Below are 16,362 nucleotides of genomic sequence, written 5' to 3'. Positions count from 1 at the left end.
ACATACAGGCCTTGATTTTAAAACTCTGATTATTAACAGACTGGAGCACATACAGGCCTTGATGTTAAAACTCTGGAAATTAACAGACTGGAGCACATACAGGCCTTGATGTTAAACCTATGATAATTTACAGACTGGAGCACATACAGTCCTTGATTTTAAAACTCTGATAATTAACAGACTGGAGCACATTCGGGCCTTGATCTTAAACCTCTGATAATTAAGACTGAAGAACATACAGGCCTTGATGTTAAACCTCTGATAATTAAGACTCGAGCACATACGGGCCTTGATCTTAAACCTCTGATAATTAAGACTGAAGCACATACAGGCCTTGATGTTAAACCTCTGGTAATTAACAGACTGGAGCACATACAGGCCTTGATTTTAAACCTCTGATAATTAACAGACTGGAACACATACAGGCCTTGATGTTAAAACTCTGGAAATTAACAGACTGGAGCACATACAGGCCTTGACGTTAAACCTCTGATAATTTACAGACTGGAGCACATACAGTCCTTGATTTTAAAACTCTGATAATTAACAGACTGGAGCACATTCGGGCCTTGATCTTAAACCTCTGATAATTAAGACTGAAGAACATACAGGCCTTGATGTTAAACCTCTGGTAATTAACAGACTGGAGCACATACAGGCCTTGATTTTAAAACTCTGATTATTAACAGACTGGAGCACATACAGGCCTTGATTTTAAACCTCTGATAATTAACAGACTGCAGCTGGAGCACATACGGGCCTTGATGTTAAACATCTGATAATTAAGACTGAAGCACATACAGGCCTTGATGTTAAACCTCTGGTAATTAACAGACTGGAGCACATACAGGACTTGATGTTAAACCTCTGGTAATTAACAGACTGGAGCACATACAGGCCTTGATTTTAAACCTCTGATAATTAACAGACTGGAGCACATACAGGACTTGATGTTAAACCTCTGGTAATTAACAGACTGGAGCACATACAGGCCTTGACGTTAAACCTCTGATAATTTACAGACTGGAGCACATACAGTCCTTGATTTTAAAACTCTGATAATTAACAGACTGGAGCACATACGGGCCTTGATGTTAAACATCTGATAATTAAGACTGAAGCACATACCGGCCTTGATGTTAAACCTCTGATAATTAAGACTGGAGCACATACAGCCCTTGATGTTAAACCTTGAAGAGAAAAATTTCATCATTTCAAAATAAAACCTTCCCATACAAATCCAAAATAGGTGTAAATTTTCAAATGCTTCTCGAAAATAGAATTTTAAACGTTTGTTTGACTCAGATTAGGCAGTGTAGGCTTGAAGCACTAGCAGGCCCACAAGGATTTCAGTCTGTCCTAATGACTGGTTCAAACACATCCGTGACGTGGAATGAAATCTGTCACTTTACCATAGCTGCATTAGCTTAGACTCGACTTTACTTGGCATTGCTCGTGTCATTAACGGTACCTTCTGATTCCCATCGTAATCTTGTTGACAATTAACCGACAATGTTTGCAATGCTCGAATTCCAGGATATATCCACGATACCATTCTAATCCCCATTTCTTTCCATTCTATCTGTTAATTAAGTCCCATTATACTGTTTACTGTGACTGTTTGTCTGTAATCAGTTTTACAGTGTCACAATGCAAGATACAACTCTAGGATCATCTCATTATGGTTAAAAACTGCACACCGGGAACATTTCGCCACTGTTTAATTTTTGCCCTTTTTTCCTTCTGTATTTAATCATTACAGCGAACATTTGTAAACAACATAATTATCAATTTTACCGGTGCAGGGTGAAAGTTTGACTGGGCAAAATGTTCCTGGTATACAGTACACATGGAGGTTTTCAGACGATTTGTGGATGTGCCCTTGTAGTAACAATATTTTCTAATTCAGCAATACAGTGATGATACCATTTCACATTGCCAGTCCTTAAAAGTTAGATGATGTCACTTGTCTATGAAATCTTCTGCTGCTGGTTGTGTATAGTTAGATGATGTCACTTGTCCGTGAAATCTTCTGCTGCTGGTTGTGTATAGTTAGATGATGTCACTTGTCCGTGAAATCTTCTGCTGCTGGTTGTGTATAGTTAGATGATGTCACTTGTCCGTGAAATCTTCTGCTGCTGGTTGTGTATAGTTAGATGATGTCACTTGTCCGTGAAATCTTCTGCTGCTGGTTGTGTATAGTTAGATGATGTCACTTGTCCGTGAAATCTTCTGCTGCTGGTTGTGTATAGTTAGATGATGTCACTTGTCCGTGAAATCTTCTGCTGCTGGTTGTGTATAGTTAGATGATGTCACTTGTCCGTGAAATCTTCTGCTGCTGGTTGTGTATAGTTAGATGATGTCACTTGTCCGTGAAATCTTCTGCTGCTGGTTGTGTATAGTTAGATGATGTCACTTGTCCGTGAAATCTTCTGCTGCTGGTTGTGTATAGTTAGATGATGTCACTTGTCCGTGAAATCTTCTGCTGCTGGTTGTGTATAGTTAGATGATGTCACTTGTCCGTGAAATCTTCTGCTGCTGGTTGTGTATAGTTAGATGATGTCACTTGTCCGTGAAATCTTCTGCTGCTGGTTGTGTATAGTTAGATGATGTCACTTGTCCGTGAAATCTTCTGCTGCTGGTTGTGTATAGTTAGATGATGTCACTTGTCCGTGAAATCTTCTGCTGCTGGTTGTGTATAGTTAGATGATGTCACTTGTCCGTGAAATCTTCTGCTGCTGGTTGTGTATAGTTAGATGATGTCACTTGTCCGTGAAATCTTCTGCTGCTGGTTGTGTATAGTTAGATGATGTCACTTGTCCGTGAAATCTTCTGCTGCTGGTTGTGTATAGTTAGATGATGTCACTTGTCCGTGAAATCTTCTGCTGCTGGTTGTGTATAGTTAGATGATGTCACTTGTCCGTGAAATCTTCTGCTGCTGGTTGTGTATAGTTAGATGATGTCACTTGTCCGTGAAATCTTCTGCTGCTGGTTGTGTATAGTTAGATGATGTCACTTGTCCGTGAAATCTTCTGCTGCTGGTTGTGTATAGTTAGATGATGTCACTTGTCCGTGAAATCTTCTGCTGCTGGTTGTGTATAGTTAGATGATGTCACTTGTCCGTGAAATCTTCTGCTGCTGGTTGTGTATAGTTAGATGATGTCACTTGTCCGTGAAATCTTCTGCTGCTGGTTGTGTATAGTTAGATGATGTCACTTGTCCGTGAAATCTTCTGCTGCTGGTTGTGTATAGTTAGATGATGTCACTTGTCCGTGAAATCTTCTGCTGCTGGTTGTGTATAGTTAGATGATGTCACTTGTCTGTGAAATCTTCTGCTGCTGGTTGTGTATATTTTTATAAACCAGCACGGCTTTCAGTTGATCATGGACAATTAGCAATTTCACAAGTCAAACGGCTGTTTCACTGAAATTTGGAAAGTCAAAACCTATGTCAAATAGACCTGTCCGTTAAAACCATAGAGTCAAATCCATACACTCGAGGGTCTGCTGAAAGCCCTACGCCCAGTAGAATTGTTTCAAACTTTGGACTAACCTTTACTTAAACAGGAATTGTCTGGTGTAACTATAGGTATATCCAAAGTTCAAAACAGATACACAGTATGCATGCAACCATCAACATGTAATCCTGTCCAAGTGATGATCAGACTTGACACGACGGATACAGTATTAACTTATTGGGATGAAGAAGTGACTTAATTGACAAGACAGATACATTATTAAGTAATTGTGATTAAGAAGTGCTATGTAGATACATTATATAATGTTAATTCCTCTGGGGAATCAAGATTACCAATTCAGACAGCTCAAAAACAGATATCCAGGCACGTGTTAGCAAGCTCAAAAACAGATATGCAGGCACGTGTTAGCAAGCTCAAAAACAGATATCCAGGCACGTGTTAGCAAGCTCAACAACAGATGTCCAGGCACGTGTTAGCAAGCTCACGTATAGTATCCCAGACACATGTTAGCAAGCTAACATATAGTATCCCAGACACGTGTTAGCAAGCTGGCAGACCAGACCCTATACTAGCGTTTTATTCAAATCCTTACAAATTAGTTAAAATCAACAAATACTAAAAGTATTGATATAAATGAGGTTTGAATCACTCATATCACACCAAAACAGGTCAAATTAAAATTGTATAAGGCTCTTAACCCTTTCACCACTGTAGACCATGATGGACTTATCCAGATCAATGAATGTTAGAGTCTACTGAAGTTACATAGGTGTGAAAGGGTTAAGAATTGTAAATGTCAGAGCTTTACCCTGATATTTAGGTATAAAGAGCATTTGATATTCCTGTCATATATGTTGGGGGCCGTGGTGGCCAAGTGGTTAAGGCATCTGCCATCCTGCTACCACTAGTCCTCCAACACTGGGTCGATGGTTCACGACCTAAGTGGGGCAATCACCAGGTACTTTACTTTGAAACGTTTTTTGTTTATCAGATTACACAGTAAATCAAAGGGAAGTAACACAGGTTTACTATTACGGAAAGGGAGGTAACTAACTCTCAGTTAAGAGAGGTTATTGAAGGTATCATCCTAAAAATAAAACAAATAAATTCAGCTGAAATTGAATGTGCCTTGCAGGAAAATTCAAATTGATATGGGATTTAGTTTATATAATTAGTATTCAGCTTTTGAAAAGTTGAATTAGTAATTTGAAATGTCAATATACTGCAAGGCCTTGAATGAAAACAAATAATTCTGAAGAAATGTCTGTATGCATTGGTTTCAAGATTTTTTTATTAACATTCTAATTTTAAAAAACAAGCTATTAACTCCCCCATGTTGTAGGATCATTATTGCGTTTGGTCTCGGCTGGTGTTAGTTGACACTTCTGTCACAGCACCGGAATTGTGTTTGTCAGTAATCTTCAGGAATAGTGTTATAAAACCTTCAGACTGAGATACAGAAGTCCCTTGTGAGTCAATGATACTGTAGACAACAATACCTATTTGTAGCATCGTAAGCAGGCCTTGATGTCTGTGTCAGTAGTAGACGGTAATTGAGTGATTGCCGAACATAACAGGGCGGCTTTAAGGTGTGCCTGCATTTAGTCGGGGCTTGACACAATGTCTATAACCTGCTGGGTAGGGGCAACCTTGATCAATTAAGTCAAGTACGAAACAAATGTAAGAGTTATGTCGTTAGGATTTGTCTCTAGGTATGTTTGGTTTTAGGGTAAAAAAGTGTTTTAAGACAGCGATAATGATATTTCTCAACATTGTGTTGTATTAAGCTACAATGATTTGGATTCCCACATGTATAATTATGATATATATTGCTATGTTCCCCACATGTATAATTATGATATATGTTGTGCAATGTATCCTGCATTTCTCCACATACTATTACGCTTTTACATCCTGGGTTTTCTCAGTAGGTCTTTACCATGTTACGGTGAGTGTTGGTACTTGACATACTGTTATGATGTTCGGAGAATGTCGGGTCTGTATACAGATCAAACCTCCATTGAGATTCCGTAGATGTTTCCTTGTTACTATTGATACATATATATGCCTCGCTCACAGGCGTCTCAGTCACGCTGTCTGTATGTGGTATAGGTATTGGGGGGGGGGGGGGGGGGGGGGGGGGGGGGGATGATTGACAGATCTTACAGGTGGTGGGGATACCATTGAACCAATTACATGTAACAGTGTTCTAGGCCAAGTTACGAAAACAACTTGAGCTGAGACGTAATAAAACAATTAAACAAATTAACAACAAAGGATCTCAAAGTAAATACCATTGTTAATAACTGCATTTCATTAAAGGTTCAATAACCTGTATTGTTATGGTCCAGCCGATTTCAACATGGTGGGATTCGTCTGTATATTAAATCTAGTAGTGTTAATGGAACACGTTGGGAGGACCTCTATTAAAAACTTAGGTACAATTTTAACTGTATGTATTTATATACATTATAGCTATATCAATATAAAAACCCAAATTCTGAGTTGTGTACCTACGGAACAAATGTTTACTCTGACTATATTGACTTTAGACAAGGTACATAGCTCTCACTGGAACTCAGCATGTCTCTGTTAACAATTAGGGCATGCTTACAAGTTTATCAGGCTAAAAATATACTGTGAAAACAAGTTACAGGCAGTTTGTTTGCTGAGTTTAACATCGACTATCAAAGACAACAATATTACATGGTATACAGAGCATGTTACGATAATACACACCATGTTACGATAATACACACCATGTTACGATAAAACACACCATGTTACGATAATACACACCATGCAGTAATCTGTGTACAATCTCGGGATGTTCCAAACACAAGTGATGACAATAAGTGAGGTGTATATCTGGGGTTAGGACGCTCGCGTGTAACATGTGATCGTGTATATCTGGGGTTAGAACGCTCGCGTGTAACATGTGATCAAGTGCACTCTGCACACAGCTTTAGTCAGGGTCACTGTTACCTATCAAGCAGCATTTGTGTTCTTCAACGGTAATTTGATGAAGATCTGATTTGTGATTGTGGTAATTCATCGAGTCCTTTTTTGTATGTTGTAGGGCCAGGTATATGACAACAGACATGGTGATACATCATTATTGAAGGTAAGTGTTTGTTTTTGTCGGAATGAGAGTTCAGTTCAAGGTTTTTTTATCAAGAATACTCTCATAGAAGTGTACAACGAAGGTATATATGAAAACATTATCTACTAGGCTGTATATGAGACACAGACCAGGAAAGTTTATGTGTGCATTCTTTCAAGCCCTATGTTAGAGCAGGACCCAATCTTTTTGTCACCAGAACATGCTGCATTTACACCTTAAGCTAGATTTTAGCTTGAGGTTCTACACCAGTTGTATAAAAAATTCAGCTCGAGTCTTCAGCTGGCTGTCTGTCCATCTGTCAAAGGATGCACAATTCATGGCTCGGTAGGTTTTCTTTTCCTTAGTGTTCCTCTGTTATTCCAAGAACTATGATCTGTGTGAGGAACTTGCAGACAGTACAAACCAGGAACTGGACATCAGGACATGAAATCTCCTGTCAGATTGGTGCTTTCTATGTACCGAATGACATGCAAATTTGTATTGTCTTACACTTGTGATATAAGAATGTAGATAAATTCTCATGAAAAAGTAAAATCAGGAATGTTTTATTTAGAGTAAGTGAATTTCAGTGACGGCAAAAATTTGTGTGTTAATATTATCTTATCCCCCAAACTTTCATTTTATTTCAAGATGGGAAGATTTTTTTTCTATTAACATTGCATCTGTGGACTGTACATTACGTAATTATTAACATTTGGTTACTGTTGGCCATTTTCACTTTAAATTTTATATGGTGTAACATTTGAGCCAGATACCTATTAACTTCATCCCAGGTATGTTGCGTCGGTATCGCGCTATAAATACTGTACTTTGATTGTCCCCGAAGTGCGGCACCAAGTAGATGCCATGTAATGATGTATCACCTCTGACAGTGTGGGCCAAAAAAGTTCATCAAAAATTTGAAATTGATTTGAAACAGTGAAATGGATCAAACATGTACTGTGTTGAATATTTATGCCTAGTTTAATTTTGTTCTCACCATTTTATAGTGTCACACATATCCATATGTCTTGTTCTGAATGAATGTTTTAAAAACATAAAATATAATTATTAAAAAAAATCTTGAATATTTTCCACACATTATTTTCCACACATAATTATCCCAGATATATTTTTACCATCATATGCTAATCCCCACAAACTGCGGTACATATATACCCCCAGACATGAACTACAACACTTAGGCTATATACAATAGTCTGGTAGAGTACAAACCACTTCTCATTAAGTCATTGAAGACATAGATAGGTAGAGTACATAACAGTGTATGAGATCATGGAATGAAGTCAGTTACCTTTCAAGGAATTTGGTTTCAACACTAGAGGTGATTTTAGATGGATTTGTGGAGACTTACCAAGCTTCATAGTTCCATTTCAAGCTAGATTATCTCTCACTACGGGTGTACATTCCCACTGTCTACCAATACTAAGGAGTGTCCAGACGTTTTAAGTTAAAACATGACTACTATATAGTCAGTTTTCCTTATTTCTTATACACAGCTGGGATTGTCCCAACTGAACGCCTGCTCAAACATGGTTATATTTTGGGAATTAACTACACTATCAGAATTAAACTATTTTGAATGTTATAAGTAGCTCTTGATCTTGATACACTTCATTAATATAGGTTAGATATTATGTCATGCCATTAAAACTTTCCCTCTATAAGCCTTGACCTGGTCAGTATAGTGATTGACCACTTGGTATTGTAGCCATTGGTCCAGTGGAGAAGAATATATAACTAGGAAATTCTGTTGAGCAGAATCAATGCAGACAGACATTTAACGTTCCAAAGGAGTTACCCTTTACCCCTTCCTGCTTTCTCTGATTAGCGAGTAGCTCTGTCCACTGATCAATGAACATTTAGGCCTACTTACCAACCTAAGTGTCACGCCATTTAATGGCCTCCAAGCAGTTACCCTCTGACCTCCAGCCTCTAAATACTGATTGGCCAGGAATCAAGTGATGTTTTATGTCCAGCAGTGACTGAGATCTCCATTATGTTCTATACTGATGAGTCTAATCAAGATTATTGGTGGCCTCGTTCCGTAGCACTGTAACCAAGTATTAGCTGCCAGCTGTTTTACCTCTCCAAATGGTATATACATGTATTAGAAAAAGCGAACACAAAAAAAAATGTTCTTCCTGCTAGGGTCAAAGTACGATATTTGTATCATAGGCGATAAGAGATACTTTCCACAAGAATTTCCACATTTGTGAGTTAAATTGTGAATATTGCCATCATGTCGATATCCAGACTAGACACAAGTTTTTGCCTGAACAGTATAGATGTCTATAAAATCATTTATGCAAGAAATTTCGGTGAAGGTTGACATAAAATCTGTCCGATCTACAGCCTAATAGTGCAAAAAAAAAGCATTTACAAAGTTAAAATGTTCATGTTGTCTAAATAAATAATGATGGTAGCCTCCCCTGTATGTATACCCATAGGGTTTTGGTACAATTGGTGAAGTGCTGTGAAAGATTATATTTGATACCCGGAGTTTGCTGTGAGGCCAATCACGTTAAAGTATTGGCAGCGTTTCACATAATTTCATTCTCCATTAGCAATTTGATACAGTTCATTTTAATGAAACTGGGAGAAGAAAGCTTGTTTTATTTTCTCAAAAAAAATCAACAACAGGGCTACATCATAGGTCTCAAGGCATCATCACCTCATTTACCTCACTGCAAACTGATAAATCAGTCTGAGTTTTTTCTCTCACAGAGGAGTTGGCTCATCCAGTGAGGATTTGTGGTAAAGCTGATAGAAAAGTCTATAGTCCTAATATGTCTTGTCAGCTTCATGTAACAAAATACACCTGATTTTTACCTTTGATTAATTTCTTTAAGAAAACAATGCAAAATGGGTTTTGGGTTTGGATGACGGATAAAATAGATTTTTTTTTACTTAATTGATCACCTTCTTTGCGGAATGCACTTTCACTGGAATTTATTTCATGAATTTTGTTTTGTGTTTTATGTACAACATGGGAGTTTAGTGGAGAGAAACTAGAAGATGTTTTATGTGTTGTGTAATTACTGCTATCTTATAGGTGTTGTATTGGGTGTATCTGTTGTGGTATGTGAGTTTTGTTGCCTAAGAAATAACCAACATACTTACTTTATTATGGCTGAATGTATCATGACAGTAAGAAAATGTTGGAGATTGGCCTGAGATATTATTGTTTTCAACATTTTTGAGTCCTGGGTTACACCATATTTATTTGACAATAAGTCTATGCCTGGAAATAAGCCCAGCTATACTTTTTGTTGTAGTTCAGAGATGATCCTAATGACAGTTGTCCTGTAATAAGCCCACCCCCTACTGTAAGCCATCAAGATTATGTGTTGGTGCCCTGGTCTTGTTTCTCAATTAATACAGTACATTACACTGTATAATACCAATGATCATATCTGTCTTCCCCATCAAATGTAACCATGAATGTAGTTTTGTGTCTGCTAAATGAGTGCCTATAAGACAATGTGACAAAGACTAGCAAATTATTTAAATTGGTCTGTTTTGCCTATACAAATTATTGTCAGATGATGCCATATTTTCATTTCAACATCCAGCAGTGCACAAGATCTGGTGACCTATATAGGTATCACCAGACACTGTACACTGTACATGGCACTTTTGGTTGTCATTGATGACAGGAGCTGGCCTGTAGGTATTACCCTGACAACAGATCAAAGGAGCTGGCCTGTAGGTGTTACCCTGACAACAGATCAAAGGAGCTGACCTATAGGTGTATGTAACCCTGACAACAGATCAAAGGAGATGGCCTGAAGGTATTACCCTGACAACAGATCAAAGGAGCTGGCCTGTAGGTGTTACCCTGACAACAGATCAAAGGAGCTGGCCTGTAGGTGTATGTAACCCTGACAACAGATCAAAGGAGCTGGCCTGTAGGTATTACCCTGACAACAGATCGAAGGAGTTGGCCTGTAGGTGTAACCCTGACAACAGATCAAAGGAGCTTGCATGTAGGTATTACCCTGATAACAGATCAAAGGAGCTGGCCTATAGGTGTTACCCTGACAACAGATCAAAGGAGCTGGCCTGTAGGTGTAACCCTGACAACATATCAAAGGAGCTGGCCTGTAGGTGTTACCCTGACAACAGATCAAAGGAGCTGGCCTATAGGTATTACCCTGACAACAGATCAAAGGAGCTGGCCTTTAGGTGTTACCCTGACAACAGATCAAAGGAGCTGGCCTGTAGGTGTTACCCTGACAACAGATCAAAGGAGCTGGCCTGTAGGTGTTACCCTGACAACAAATCAAAGGAGCTTGCCTATAGTTCGTACCATGTCAACAGATCAAAGGAGCTTGCATATTGGTGGCTTCCTGATAACCACCGCACAACACTACCCCAGGTTATCACTTGCCACAAGCTGGTCTGTAGGTGTCACCCAAACACTACCTCAGGTTGTCACCTAGTACAAGCTGGTCTGAAGGTGTCACCCCTACAATACCCCAGGTTGTCACTAACCACAAGCTGGTCTGTAGGTGTCACCCTAATACTACCCCAGGTTATCACTAACTACAAGCTGGTCTGTAGGTGTCACCCTAATACTACCCTAGGTTATCACTTACCACAAGCTGGTCTGTAGGTGTCACCCTAATACTACCCCAGGTTGTCACTTGCCACAAGCTGGTCTGTAAGTGTCACCCCAACACTACCCCAGGTTGTAACTTGCCACAGGCTGGTCTGTAAGTGTCACCCCATCACTACCCCAGGTTGTCACTTACCACAAGCTGGTCTGTAGGTGTCACCCTAATACTACCCCAGGTTGTCACTTGCCACAGGCTGGTCTGTAAGTGTCACCCCATCACTACCCAAGGTTGTCACTAACCACAAGCTGGTCTGTAAGTGTCACCCCAACACTACCCCAGGTTGTCACTTGCCACAAGCTGGTCTGTGTCACCCCATCACTACCCAAGGTTATCACTTACTACAAGCTGGTCTGTTAGCATCACCCCAACACTACCCCAGGTTGTCACTTACCACAAGCTGGTCTGTAAGCGTCACCCCAACACTATCCCAGGTTGTCCCTTACCACAAGCTGGTCTGTAAGTGTCACCCCAACCCTACCCCAGGTTGTCACTTACCACAAGCTGGTCTGTAGGCATCACCCCAATACTACCCCAGGTTGTCACTTACCACAAGCTGGTCTGTAGGTGTCACCCCAACACTACCCCAGGTTGTCACTTGACACAGGCTGGTCTGTAGGTGTCACCCCATCATTACCCGAGGTCAGCACTTACCACGAGCTGGCCTGTAAGTGTCACCCCATCACTATGTCAGGTTGTCACTTACCATGAGCTGGTCTGTTGGTGTCACCCCACCACTGCCTTGGTTTGTCACTTACCATGAGCTGGTCTGTAGGTGTCACCCCAACACTACCTCAGGTTGTCACTTACCACAAGCTGGCCTGTAAGTGTCACCCCATCACTATGTCAGGTTGTCACTTACCACAAGCTGGTCTGTAGGTGTCACCCCATCATTACAATGTGTTGTCACTTACCACAAGCTAGCCTGCAGTATGAAGCTCCCTGACAAATATTTCTGACTGTCTGTATTGATTTCTCTGTGATACTTTTTATAGAGCTCATTGGTTTGGAATGGTGTAAAGGAAATGCTTAATGTCCATGTGATAGCAATCAACATTTAATTACACATTTGTTTCCCAAATCTCCCAGTTACCAGCAGTTACCACAGCAGTTACCAGCAGTTACCAGCGCAGACAGTTCAGTCAAAACCACTTTGATCTTAATGCTCTATACCCAGTATTGGTTTTGCTAAACCTATCTTGATAGGAAATGACATGTTTTCACTAAGGCGGAAGATTAGAAAAAAAATCTCGTTACCATGGAGACCATTAGTTAAAATTGAATTTTGTATTTGTGAGTTTCCTACGTGTGAGATTTTTAAGGATGTGTCTGACAATAATTGCATCAGACAAATTTTTCAGCTTCATAATTTTAGTGATAAATTGTGGATTAATACACAGACGAAGACCTTTTACATGATTAGTTGAAGTTATAAATGACACTCAGACAAAGTACTTTGTGTGCTGAAGTTGAGGTTATGGCTGATAATTGGAGATGATGTGAGGACATTTGAATTTTTTATTAATATATTTGTGATAAAAAAAATCCAAAAGATGACATTTACTATCTTAGTTAAGAGATTTAAGTAAAATCTACAGACATCTTATTTTCTCTTACCCTGGATCGGTGTGTCCACACTTTTCCTGGCGTGAGATTAATAGAATCTCTCACCCTTTAAGGTTGAGAAAGGGGAATCTCAACTAAATAATCTTTCCCCGAGGGTTGAGATTCCCCTATCTCCCCCACAAGGGGGTGAATGGTTCTTTTTCTCTTACCCTGTTCTCCCATTGTGTATCATATACACAATGTAATGATAACGTTGCATGCTAAATTCAGGGTTGACGTGACGTTGATGGATTGTTGACCCCCTTGGGGTTGAGATATTTCACTAGTCTTCCCAACAAGAAACAAACTAAGTTTATAATTGGACTGACTACACATCCTTTGACATAATGTGTACTGGCAAATGTTCGCTGTAGTTTAATTTTTGCATTTTTTGGTCCTCTGTATAATGAGAGCAAATATATCATTACTCAAACATTTATAAACAACAAAATCTGGTAATTAAATGCAAAGGGTGAACTCAATATTGAGCGAAAATGGATTTTACTGTCCTACTATACAGTAATTGATTTTAAGGTAAGTGATCATGGTCAGATATTACGTTTATAAACAGCAGTCAGTTCAGTTTGTAATTGTTTAACTCGTTTTCCCCTAAAATACTATTTAAATTATTAAGGTTTGGTTTTTGTTCACCTACTTGTTCAATTTGTGAGATATTAAGGACTCAACCATCTCAATAATCTTCTGTCGATCAAATAAAAGGTCATGGCCATGGCTTGTGACAATCAAATTTGTCATGATGTAATAATTTCAAATTTAATTAATTGTTGCATGACACTCCAATTAAATGCTCCTTGGAATTAAAAGCTTTTGGCAATCAGCTATTTCAAACCTGCCATCGTGACCAATTTGAAAGAGATGCAAGAGAAAAATCTGTGCAAACAGTTGTAACAGATGCGTAAAAGTAATTTCCTGGCTGGATAGTGGATCAAAAGTTAAAAAGACGCCTCAAGACAGGAATTGAAGGTTAAAATCTATACCCTAAGTCATATCGGAGGTCACAGACAATTGGTTATTTTTGAAATGGCTGAAAATTACCATTTTTTGTAAAAAGAAAATTCGAAAACTTACATAAAATTCTTCAAAATAACTCAAAGCAAAGTAAAAGGGGAGTTGGGAGGCATGTACTGTTCATTTCAATGTGGAACCCGAATAAATGACAACATTGAAGCTTTTGGAGATAAAATTTAAAACTGTTAAAAGCAAACTAAAAGGGGAATTGATAGGCGTGTACTGTTTATATTAATGTGGAACATAAATAAATGACAACATTGAACCTTTCAGAGAACACAATACAACAAGATGGTATCGTAAAACAACTATCTAAAAGAAAATCTACACTGTAAATCACAATTTTTTGTGTGAAATGATTGCATTTCAAACTTTTGACTCATTTAGGAAGATTTTAATTCGTCAAATGATCAATAACATACACAAGTAAAAAAAATTATCTCCATTTATAGTTGTGAGATTTTCTTTTGAACATTTATACCTTGTAAAGTCTAAGTGATTTTCAGCACTCTGTTATGGCACTAAATCAATCACAACAACGCAGTGTCATTGTGGAAAATCCATCAAAGTACGTCTGGCTAAAGAACTTAACTTTAGTTAAGGGTCTTAACACTGGCAAAGGGACTTAACTCTATTTGTAGGAAATCTGTCACAATAACTCTAGCAAAAGGACTTAACTTTAGTAAAGGGTCTTAACACTAACAAAAGGATTTAGCTCTCAATGTGGAAAATCTGTCATAACAATTTGATGGAGGAATTACATCTAGCAAAGGGACTAACAAAAACTCCAATGTGGAAAATGTATCAAAGCAACCCTGGCAAAGGGAAATAATTCAGGCAAATGGATGTGTGTTTAGTAAAGGGACACGACCCTGGGAAGGGGACTCACCTCTAGATCTGGCAAAGGGACCAATGTAACCCTGACAACAGGATGTAACTTGGAAGGGACTTAACTCTAGCAGAGAGACACAGCCATGAAAAAGGGACTTCACTTTGTCAAAGTGACACTACTTTAGAAACTGGACTTGTACATGACAGGATACGTTTGGATGTTTCTATTGAAGCCAGTGTCTCAAATGATGAGTTCACTATAGAGGAGGTGAATAGATGATCTTAACTATAAAACAAGATAGTGATGCTGCAATTTACCTGTAAAAAAATATTTTCACATTCTAAGTGTGTTAAAGAACTTATTGGTGATGAGAGGACTCAGGTGAAGTGGACCTCGATCAGGACAGGGTCAGGTGAAGTGGACCTCGATCAGGACAGGGTCAGGTGAAGTGGACCTCGATCAGGACAGGGTCAGGTGAAGTGGACCTCGATCAGGACAGGGTCAGGTGAAGTGGACCTCGATCAGGACAGGGTCAGGTGAAGTGGACCTCGATCAGGACAGGGTCAGGTGAAGCGGACCTCGATCAGGACAGGGTCAATCACCAGTGACAAGGTAGTTTGATTGGTATTAACTACAGGTTAGAGGTCCCAGGTTAGACTTCCTGTCTGTCCTTGTATTTCTGCTCCTGTTACAGAGGTGCTGTGATCAGGACAGGGTCAATCACCAGTGACAAGGTAGCTTGATTGGTATTAACTAGAGGTTAAAGGTCCCAGGTTAGAATTCCTGCCTGTCCTTGTATTTCTGCTCCTGTTACAGAGGTGCTGTGATCAGGATTTGAACCCCAAACTCTCCTGTTACAGAGTATTTATTTTTGAAAAGGATACTGAACCTCTACAAAAATGGATTGACCTAGTATGTAAAACACAGATTTAGCTACAGGAGGTTGGACATAACAGTCAGAAGTATAGGGTGATGTATTGTGCCGATGTAAATGTTAGCATGACTTTTCTCTAGGGTACTGACAAATGGACATCTCTATAAATGGTCAACTATTGACCAAGTTCTCAGATCTTCACCCTTCAATGCCTAGCTCCAGGTACATCAGCGGAACATGAACCGTTCGTACTACAGTGATGTATGATGCTTTGGGGTCTAGGTTTAAATTAATAATAAATTACCTTCACCCCTTTTCAAGGTCACAGGGGTCAAATATGTTAAAAACTTTAATCAACTTCTTCTGAATAACCAAAATGTTAAGGGAAATAATATTTTGCCTGTAGCATGCTTGGGTGAAGGGCTACCAAGTTTGTTCAAATAAATGACCTTCGCCCTTATTCAAGGTCACAGGGGTCAAATATGTTAAAATCTTTAAACGACTTCTTCTGAATAACCAAATTGCCCAGGGAGACAATATTTGGCCAGTAGCATGCTGGGAACAAGGGCTACAAACTTTGTTCAAATGAATGACCTTGATTTATATTCAAGGTCACAGGGGTAAAATATGTTAAAAACTTTAAACAACTTCTTCTGAATAATCATAATACTTAGAATGTTGATATATAGTCAGTAGTATGCTGGGATGAAGGGCTACCAAGTTTGTTCCAATGAATGACCTTGAATTATATTCAAGGTCACAGGGGTCAAATTTATATATAAACAAATAAACAAAAAGATA

At 39.0% G+C, this 16,362-nt stretch overlaps 1 protein-coding gene across 2 annotated transcripts in view; it reads left to right on the top strand.

Moving 5' to 3' along the window:
• LOC110465971 overlaps positions 1–16,362 on the top strand; it is a 308,747-nt gene that overhangs the window by 190,293 nt on the left and 102,092 nt on the right. For both annotated transcript variants that reach the window (XR_002464683.1, XM_021522269.1), the window contains exon 5: positions 6,558–6,602. Coding sequence is in view for 1 of the 2 variants with exons in the window: in XM_021522269.1 (XP_021377944.1) it covers positions 6,558–6,602 (45 nt within the window). In the remaining variant the exon portion in view is untranslated. The remainder of the gene's footprint in view (positions 1–6,557; positions 6,603–16,362) is intronic.

The sequence above is a fragment of the Mizuhopecten yessoensis genome, unplaced genomic scaffold (assembly GCF_002113885.1).
Source record: "Mizuhopecten yessoensis strain PY_sf001 unplaced genomic scaffold, ASM211388v2 scaffold213, whole genome shotgun sequence".
NCBI classification, from domain to species: domain Eukaryota; kingdom Metazoa; phylum Mollusca; class Bivalvia; order Pectinida; family Pectinidae; genus Mizuhopecten; species Mizuhopecten yessoensis.
Note: the sequence above shows the minus strand (reverse complement) of the source record. Positions and strands in the feature narration are given on the sequence as shown.